Source organism: Azolla caroliniana, unplaced genomic scaffold (assembly GCF_043228905.1).
Source record: "Azolla caroliniana isolate FFs.n. ecotype wild unplaced genomic scaffold, voAzoCaro1.0.p SCAF_15, whole genome shotgun sequence".
In the NCBI taxonomy this organism is placed as follows: Eukaryota; Viridiplantae; Streptophyta; class Polypodiopsida; order Salviniales; family Salviniaceae; genus Azolla; species Azolla caroliniana.
The window spans coordinates 8,207,948-8,218,077 of record NW_028230450.1 but is presented as its reverse complement, the minus strand read 5'-3'; the positions used below and the strand labels follow the sequence as shown (position 1 = coordinate 8,218,077).

Below are 10,130 nucleotides of genomic sequence, written 5' to 3'. Positions count from 1 at the left end.
AAAGGAACAAAATGGCGCTCATCATAATTCAATGGATAGATTAGTATAGAATACAATGTGATGCTTCCAACCCTTTATCTTTTCCATGTTATATTCATTGGCTGAATATTTTATAGTGGTTCAATGAGTCACTTTCTACCACTTGTTACACACATTTATAGCATGCACACTACCTACTATACATGTTATGGTGAAGGTAAGCTCAACATCAAACTTAACAATAATTATTTGTTATCCTATCTCAAAAGATTAAAAGGAGCAAACATATTCCCTCGTCTTTGAGGATAGAGACAAAAAAAATTAACAAATAACTTGACAAGACAAAAATGAGAGGGTGCATCCTTGACTAGTCTATCAAAGTATAAAGTAAGATAGTACTACCTCTTTAGAGAAGTATTTGGACCCTTCCATAGAGTTGTACAGCAACAATAACAAAAGAAGCCTAAGGGATTCAAACTCTCATTGACCTACCTTCTTTCAAAAAATGACAAATTACTTTTCCACAAAGAGATCATGGACAAAGTGGACCCCCAGCTCCAAAGAAACTCACAACTAGGGCAATTGCTCTTTGTTGCGTACATCCTTATCACCAATCAAGACCAAAATTCCAATGTGCATATTTTTCATGAGATCAACACTATCATCTTACAACATTAGAGATGCATTCATCACCCCACCACCAACCTTTTCAAAATTGGATCACCACGTGAGTAATACATGTTTTACTCATTCTCCCATTATTACATTTGATTGCATATGGATTTTGATCCCATGTTTCTCTTGCTGAAGTCTCTCGTAATCATTAAGTTTTTCACATATATAGAGTTGCTTGTAGTTTCATGTGCTTCAAGCTAAACGAAACCTTAAAAAAGATAAGTGCCCGTTATTATCAGAAATTTTCACCCATATAATCAATGATGATTATATCTCCACGTGATTGCCTTACTCCATGCACAAGAACAAGCTCTATTCCAGAGATCATCATCACCTTATGTGCATCTCACCATGAATTAAATCAATGTGGCGCCCTTATACTCCTTACTCCATGCACAAGAACAAGCTCTATTCCAGAGATCATCATCACCTTATGTGCATCTCACCATGAATTAAATCAATGTGACGCCCTTATACTCCTTACTGCATGCACAAGAACAAGCTCTATTCCAGAGATCATCATCACCTTATGTGCATCTCACCATGAATTAAATCAATGTGGCGCCCTTATACTCCTTACTGCATGCACAAGAACAAGCTCTATTCCAGAGATCATCATCACCTTATGTGCATCTCACCATGAATTAAATCAATGTGGCGCCCTTATACTCCTTACTGCATGCACAAGAACAAGCTCTATTCCAGAGATCATCATCACCTTATGTGCATCTCACCATGAATTAAATCAATGTGGCGCCCTTATACTCCTTACTGCATGCACAAGAACAAGCTCTATTCCAGAGATCATCATCACCTTATGTGCATCTCACCATGAATTAAATCAATGTGGCACCCTTATAATCTCATGCAATCAAGTATTTTCAAAGATTTCTTTGTTATTATGTGACAAGTCTCTTAGAAAGAAGAGGGGGTAAAAGCAATTGCCATAAAGTAAAGTTATCTCTTTTGAGATGATGCAGTACTTTGTTGCCTAATATAGGCTCGAATTTCTTCATGAAGATCAGCACGAACTATCAATCTTCTTTTAGAATCATCATGCCATACAAGCCCACCTCTATCTTGCGCATACAAGCATATTGAGTCGAAAAAATCCTGAGATACACAACCATGCATTAAAATTCCAATGAAAAGGATAATAGTTCCATTAACTATATGTCAAGAATGATATGGATAAAGAAAACACTGAATTTTTAAGCACAATGGCATAATAGTGCACGAGCATAACCGAATTCAAAACTAATCTGATGTAGCTCACCTTGCATGGAAAATCATCATAGTAACAAGAGGGCACATATTGCACCCGATTGCTATCCTTCTCCCATAGTCGAATCTGAAAAAACAAATTATGTAATTTTGCCGTAGGAATGTATTTATGGAGTTTCAATGGTATACATTTCTTATTGAGATTCAGAATAAGATAAATAGAGATGAACTTGGAAGAGGAACGCATTACAAGTGTTACACCAAATGTTAGTGGCTTAAAAACGTATAAGAGATACATGCATATAAACCGTGAACCCATATTCAATGCTCCCTCGTGAGCTACAATAAACCTTGTATGGAAAGCCTTTATGAATACGACACCTCAGACTCTCTCGCAATTATCTGTTACTACCAATAACTTTCATGGTCCATAGTTGTAAAAAACACATATTTTATGTATAGCATACTCAGAAGTATTTAACACATTCTACATTTTTGAACTGTCGTTTCAAAATGTCCATGTTTTTAATATATTCTAGTATTTTATGTTTCTTAAAAGTAAATAAATAATAAAATTATAATAATTTGGCCAAAAATCAATTGTTAGATCCAATACAAATCTAAGAAGTATTTAATGTATTCAAAATATTTCATCTTTAGAATACGTATTCTACGCAATTTTTAGAAAATCGTAGAGTACTTTTTAAATACATACCATACATATTGTATGCTAAGTATTTTACAACTATGCTTTTACCCACCTAAAAGTTCCCCATTAACATTTAAGCGTTGGCCAACAACATACATGAAACAGTTCATAGAAGCGTTGGCCACATTGCTATCCACCCAGAATGAACCACCTTTTGGCTAACAAAGTATGTCATAGGGACCCATCCATTAACTTACTACAATTGTTCGCCTTTACATACATGAATATTCTTTCCAATGCATAATTTTCAGTGTAGTGTAATAAGCTCAAGTCATTGAGCATGCTACTTTACATGCTATATATCATCTCCACAAAAAAGCTACCTGATCACACACTGTTTCTGGAATAGAAGGCACCTTCTGTGCAACATGTGGATGAGCATTTTGTTGCAAGAATGTAATTATCTGCAAAACCAGAACCAGCATTTATCATTGAACACCAAATGCATGGCATGATACCAACCAATGAATTTGCAAATGGCTTTATTTTTCAGGTGCATTTCTTAAACATAAATTAAATTTTATTACTGATGAGTATTGCTTACCATCCACATACTTTATTTTGAAACTACTTGTGCAGACATGATGTACCATACATGTGAAAATACATAAAATAGTAATAGCACAAGGATAAATATTAGAATGTGAGAAATTTGTTAAAACATAATAAATTGATTTGAAAGTACAGTCACCTATCAGCTCAAGTTGACATTAATGACAGTAAGAATCAAGCATTTTTAATTTCAAAAACATCCATCGTCAGCATGGGCAGTTGTAGGAAAAAGCTTGAGTGTCGCGTAAAGAGAATGAAGGAACCCTTCATCGTGTTTCAACTGAGAACTCATACAATATCATTGGATCACAATCCTCTTCTCAAGATCTTGTATTGGAGAATACAAATGCAGAACACGACCAGAAAGGGGCGTGATCATAAGGTAGACAGGAATTTGGGGACAAATGAGACTAACATCTTGGGATCCCTTTCGTAGGTTGCTCATATTTCCTCTGATATAAAATGGTCTAAAGTTAAGAATGCAAGGCACAAGGAAGCTCTGATTTCTTGGAAGAGCTAGCTTAACAGTATTAGAGTTCAAGTGTCATACAACTAGAGATAATCTAGTTCAGTTGCAATGAGATTTCAGCATCTTGCCTCTGCAGTTTTGTTTTAAATTTCTCTCCAGTTTCATGGCATGCTTGAACACCTAGTTAAGACAAGGCAAGTCTCAGAAAAGTGAGCTTTTCCAGGCTCACCTTCTCGTTCACCACAAAAGATATAATACTATCTGTGAATATCCATGAGGAGCAGAAATTTACACTTTAAAAAGAAATTCTCTTTTAAGGACAATTTATATGCTATAATTATGTAGAAGTGTGATATGAAATTACTAAATAATAAATTCAGAGAGTTTTTCTTTGAAAACATAAAACTAAACCACCCAGGGAAATTACTTGCTCTGCTGTAATGCCACTGAAAAAAGCTGCATTTACACTTTCCTTGTTTATCAAACCAACAGCAAGATTGGGCAATTGGTACTCAATCCTGTTCACACATAGTAACATATTTAATTATGTCTGGATAAACAATACCACTGGAATCTCAGAAACCTGACCTTGCAAAAAGACGGAGTATCTGGATCTGCAATTTGGAAGATGTGTATGCATATAAACGGAAATTCGTCTCTATAATTAAATACCCCTGCAGGAAAGCATCAATGAGATCGAAAATTCATACAGGAAATTAGCTATTTTCAGAGTATTACTAAACTCAAATGTCAACTAATGTTGTAAGAAATGCTTGATATAACTGCCACCTGCATCTGTGGAAAAATTGTTACCTCGGAAGTCTGTCGGTTTGAAACGTCAGAAAGATTCATAGCAAGATTTGCAGCTAATCTTGTAGGGATGAACCATCGTTCCTTCATTCCCTACAGATATCACAACCACCCGTTAGTACATAAATAGTTTGTGACCTTTATAGCTTTATATCTACTTGCCTGTTGCCGTTTTACAAGCCCCAGGATTGCAATTTCATCCAATATTGTTTGTTCTGTCTCAGTAAGTGTGTTCACACTATAAGGCTGCATTCCAGCATTAAGATAAGTCTCAGGCATTCCAGTATCGTAAATTAAGCATGCTATATGTGAGGCACATACAAAAGTCACACGAAACGTAGTACTTCTATTTGACATTGCACGCAATTCATCACAGAGAATTTTAGCTATCTAAGTACCCATTACAGGCTTTAGGGACTCCATCAGAAGATTATGGCCTCATCTACCCATAATCATTGTACTTCGCCCACACTTGAATCACAATTTTGGATCAAACAAGTTTACATGTCACATCATAGCCTTCACAGCTCACCTCACCAACAAGATGAAAACCGAGTTCTAGAAGGAAACGAATTAATTCCACGTTGTTTATCCCCCTGTCCTGTGTTACTAAGAAAAAACTTCATCAAATTTGAAGTGAATCTGAACTGAATGAAACACCATAGAAGTGCCAGATGAATTACCTCAGCGGACGATATGTATTCACGAATTATCTGCCACAGTTGGTAGCCCGTATCCATGAGCTGGGTTTCCAATATCAAGCAAAACAAAAAATTAGATATTTTCTTTCCAATAGAAAGAGATATCTCTACATTCAAACTTACCAAAAACTGAAACCCCGCTTCTGTCAATTTGGCTGAGCTCACATTTAGGCTGATGGAACATTAACATGATACATAGACAGAAATATTTATTTACAGTTTACAGAGTTCCTTCAAGCAATAGCAAAAAACAAGTTTGGCAAAAATGTTAAATACCCATCTAAAAGTCCAGCTCGTTGAAAAGTTTGAATGACAAATTGATCACGGGGTGTGTCCTGGGCACTCTCTGCAAATGCTGTGCTTACAAGTTGCAGGAGCACACCCTATACAAATTCAAATCTTTAACATTACCACATTGTTTGTGGAAACTGATAGGAAATACTTTTTAAAGATTTGATACAGGTCATTGCAATTTCTTGTTCATAGCATCAGCCAAAATGGCTTTCATAGATCAAGTCAGAAGAACATACCTCCCACTGTTTCATGGCATAGTCGTCCAGTTCCACTGCTGTAGGAAGTCTTGCTGCAATGTGTGAAGACAAAGGCTCTCTTGGAGCTCCCGCACTATATGCCATATTTTTTTATCAAGAACTTCCATCATAATCAATAATCAAAAGAAACAAAGTATTCACTAACCCACTGGTCAGGGCTTGCCGCAATTGCTTCTGAAACTTGGGATTCAGTTTATAGCTTGGCTCTCTTTTTCTGTAACAAACTGAGTTAGTGAGTTAGAAAATCAAGGAAGCAGCAGCACACGCTAGTTTTATATGGAAGGGCGCGCACCCTTCTGGCATTAGAAAAACTCGCAATTGCACCAATCTATCAATAGCTACTTTATGCTTTGAATTGTAGTCTGGAAGAATCCAATCTTCCATTAGCTTGCTGGCAACCCCAACTTCAAGGTAAAGAAGTCTTAATACATACATCTTGGCAATTGGTGGCAAACACCTATGTGTTTCAAAGAAAGTGTTAAGAGTATAAAAGTGAACAATATAGCACCGTAAATCTGGTCTATTAATTCTTCATGGCATCAAATTGATTAAAATCATTCAAAAACTAGTAAGTTCTAAAATCCTAACTCAACATGCCAACTGGGAGTGGACATCCCAGCATATATGCATGTTAGTACATAAGTGGCAAGGCAGACCGCTCTTGTTTACTAGTCTTCCTGCTAATGTCTGAGCATGATGTGAGCAAGATATATGAAGGGAGAACTTTCTCTCTAATCGTAGCATCAGGAAGGCATATCATAAGGGCTTCCAACCTGCCTACCCCATCTCCTTGCCCATACTCCCATCCTGATCACGGCCCTGCAGTTGTACATCTATAACTCTTTTTCATTATTTCCCATCCTGATCACGGCAAAATGAGTATACCTGAATATGGCCTGGCAGGTCCAGATGCTTTCATAAAGGACATCAATCTTGAGAGCAGGAAGGTTAGCCACCATGCCCATGAAATCTCTTGCAACAAACTTAACGTTGGGCATGTTTGCCGAAAAGGGTCAAGCTTCTTGCCAAGACCAAAGCTTATCTGTTCTTCTTACCTAGACCTTAAAAGACCCCAACAAACCACAGGACCTGGCTTTCTCTCACCGCTTTCCTGATGTAGATTAGACACTCTTATCTCTGCTCTGCTCTGCTAGGGTTTGTTGAAGTAGGGACTGTGGAAGAACTCTAAGAGTTTTGATTCTGAACTAATTTGGGTAGCTTTGCACCTGTCCACCACCAGGTTGCCTGCCTCTCTCACTCGCATCTTTCTCCTCTGGTGCCACACTAATTATGTGTACGTACATACATACTATATACTATGTATATACATATATGTACATACATTCATTCATATACTTATATATATCAATCAATATGTATAGGTACACCGTACATACATATGTATATGGGTATGACGATTCTATTTGCAACCAAATAAATAATAAAGAGACTTGGTGAGAGGAAATCATGGTCACCCACGGTGCAAGGCGTGTTTCAAAAGCTACATGCAATCTGTTGGACTAAAAGTCTTACTTCACCCAATTGTATTCCTACTGTCAACACACTCTCACAGTTACGGCTTAGTTACCCTAACTATAAAAGTGAGAAACTAAATCTTCTACTGACAGTTCGGTGGGATTGTAATGCAATAATTCTCTTAAGCTCTAAGAGACTATGCTACGATCTCTTTCTCTATATTATCTCTGTGACTGAACAATGCACCATATCCTCTCTTGTCATTTGTTTGCTAACTCCATTCAACAAGATCTACATACATTTCCACACTAATCGGCCAACCTCACACATCACAACCGACCAACACACATCCATTGTCAACAAAGTGGTATCAAAGAGAATCGGAGTTCTACAGCAACAACATAGGAAGAAGGAAAATCGATTGAAGGAAACGACCAGGTCAAGTATTCACATCCACAAGCATGATGGCCTCGACATCTGTCACTAGCTGTGAGTTCAGAAAATTTGATGACAAAAATATTGCCCTCTAGAAGGAGATGATGAAGGATGTATTGATCATCCGGCATCAAATCGAGGCAATTCGGCACAACAGCAAGCCAACCTCGATGACGGCAGACGAATGGCAAGATCAACCATTTGGATGCACTTGGCCAAAAATGTCTACTTGAGTATGGCCAAGGAGACATCGGCATACGCCCCATGGCAGAAACTACAATCCGTATATGAAAAGAAGTAATCCTCATCCAAACTCTTATCGACTGGAAATTGTTCAAATATGAAGATGAGAAAGACGGAGCCGGCTACCTCCCACATCAACACCTTTAGCCGGGTGTTGACCGAACCATCCTCGCAAGGGCTGAACTTTGAGGAAGAAATCAAAGCCCTTGCTCTTCGTTCGAGCCTATCGGCAATCCGGGAGGTCTTCTGCACAACCATCACCAATAGCTTGTCGAAGTTAACACTAGACGAAGCAATCGAGACGATATTGTCGGAAGACATCTGACGAAAATCAATGGAACTCCCCATTGATGATGGTGTCGAAGCCCATTTTTCAACTAATACGGCTCAAAGAACAGACCAAAGCCAAAGTCGGTTGAGGAGGAAAAACGATCGACGGAAAGCTGAATACCTTCTTCACATATTGCAAAAAGACCGGCCATAGAGTTTTGCCAATTGTTGGTCAATCAACAAGAAAGAAAACGGGCGAAAATTCGATCGAAATTTTGGATCATCCGAGACGAATCATTCTCCAACTGGCAATCAAGTAAATATTTCCGAATTCCAGTAAGGAGATTCCTCTCACTTGAAGGCTCTTCAACCAGCAAGATCCTGTATAGTGCACAAGATGCACAAATGTGGTTGCTGGATTCGGGTGCCACCTTCCATGTGACCCCCCATTGGGAATGGTCTTTGGACTATTTGGCTGGAGCTGGTGGCTGAGTCCAACTTGGCAATGGGCATGAGTGCCAAATCATTGGAATTGGCAAAATCCCCATTCGGTTGCTGTTGAGCGAGCAAGCTCAACATGATCAGTATCGGCTGAATAAGCCAAGACCCGGATCGATGTCCGGATCGAAGAGCCGGATCAATGTCTAGAATGGAGTGTAACCAGTAGGCCGTTAGAGGCCTACGATTCTAGCCTAGTACATAGACATATGTTTAGGAGTTAGTGTCGGTCGCTCAATACGAGCATTGAAGCACATGCTAGTACTTCTGTGAGTCCTTTAAGGACTTGTATAAAAGTGCTCACTGAGCACATTGTATGTACAGAGTATTGAGTTTATTTTGAAATAGACGGTGTGTGTTCTGCTCTATCTGTCTCTCCCGCATACTCTCTATGTATCTTAAGCTTTCCATTAAACTTGTGCATTTTCTGTTGCTATCTGGCTGACTGGTGTGTCTACACTTTTGCACATTAAATTTTACATGGTATCATAGCATGAGGGTTGAGAATCCTTTGCTGCCGACAAGAGACTCTTACAAACAAACCCTAAAACCCGATAAAGAGCAGGAAGGAAAGAATGGATAGAGGAATGGTTAGCCCGCTTTCGACAGAAGCAACTACGCATCTTGGTCGTACAAGATGCACCAGTACTTGCTCGGACATGGATACTAGAGTTATGTCAATGGAGTTAATGACACAGCACCAGATGCGACACACAAGGATTTTTCAGCTTGGGAACAAGTGGCAAGCAAGGTATTGTACTGCATCGCATCCAGTGTCGGCGACCAACTGCTCAGCCACATCTGGGATGCCAAGACACCAAAGGAAGCTTGGACAAATTTGAAAAGTTCGGAAGCTACAACTCATACAGGAGTTGAGCAATGTTTGGCAGAAAGACATGTCGGTGGCCGACCACACAACCCAAAAAAAGGAGATCTATGACTCCCTTGGTTCCATTAACATGATCGTCGAGGAGGATGAAATGGTGCAGGTCTGCTCGGAGGCTTGACGTCAAAGTTCGGAGCATTCCGGACGGCGGTATATACAAGGGAGAATTCACCTTCGTTTTTCGACTTACAGTCGATGTTCCTTATAGAGGAGAACCATGAGGGTACGACGAGTATGCACACTGACAATAGGCTATTGTACATGGAGGAAGATAGGCCCCGTGGTCGTGGCGGACGAGGCGGGTCAGTACCCAATGGAGGCGGCCGATAGGAGCAAAATCAGAGGCATAATCAAAATGCCTACAGTAATTATGAACCCTTGGAAACAAGGGGAGTCAAGGCGATGCCAGAAACCGGCAAGGAAAGGCCGAAACGGAATGATGGTATTGTGGCAAAAAAGGCCACTAGGAGAGCGAGTGCTGGAAGAATTGTGCTGATTCGGATAAATCCGAATCCGGCAAGACTGGACAAGGGAGACGGCAAAGCTCGCACTACGCCGAAGGATCGGAAGGATTCGGAACTGGAAATGGATTGGGCCCCACGTTTGTGATGAAGCATAAGGCTAACTCAATGAAGACAAACACCTCAAAAAT

General features: G+C 39.3%; 1 protein-coding gene across 1 annotated transcript; it reads right to left on the bottom strand.

Annotated features, from left to right (window-relative positions):
• Positions 1 to 352: 352 nt before the first annotated feature.
• On the bottom strand, positions 353 to 6,922 carry LOC147854528 (transcription factor-like protein). Its single transcript, XM_087331391.1, has 15 exons — positions 6,556 to 6,922; positions 5,963 to 6,127; positions 5,816 to 5,884; positions 5,650 to 5,743; positions 5,396 to 5,502; positions 5,243 to 5,291; positions 5,102 to 5,161; positions 4,951 to 5,019; positions 4,581 to 4,664; positions 4,422 to 4,511; positions 4,197 to 4,282; positions 4,036 to 4,126; positions 2,911 to 2,991; positions 1,931 to 2,005; positions 353 to 1,767 (listed from the first exon to the last, which is right to left on the bottom strand). The coding sequence occupies exons 1-15, from the start codon at positions 6,666 to 6,668 to the stop codon at positions 1,612 to 1,614; spliced, it is 1,389 nt and encodes a 462-aa protein (XP_087187517.1). The 5' UTR covers positions 6,669 to 6,922; the 3' UTR covers positions 353 to 1,611.
• Positions 6,923 to 10,130: the final 3,208 nt, after the last annotated feature.

What these genes read in the sequence shown, in the direction of transcription:
- LOC147854528 (XM_087331391.1), bottom strand. Translation starts at nt 6,668, where the DNA reads ATGCCCAACGTTAAGTTTGTTGCAAGAGATTTCATGGGCATGGTGGCT. An exon ending in ATGCCATGAAACAGTGGGAG is followed by an intron (nt 5,503 to 5,649) that starts GTATGTTCTTCT and finishes GAATTTGTATAG; the next exon opens with GGTGTGCTCCTGCAACTTGT. An exon ending in ATACTCCGTCTTTTTGCAAG is followed by an intron (nt 4,127 to 4,196) that starts GTCAGGTTTCTG and finishes ATGTGTGAACAG; the next exon opens with GATTGAGTACCAATTGCCCA.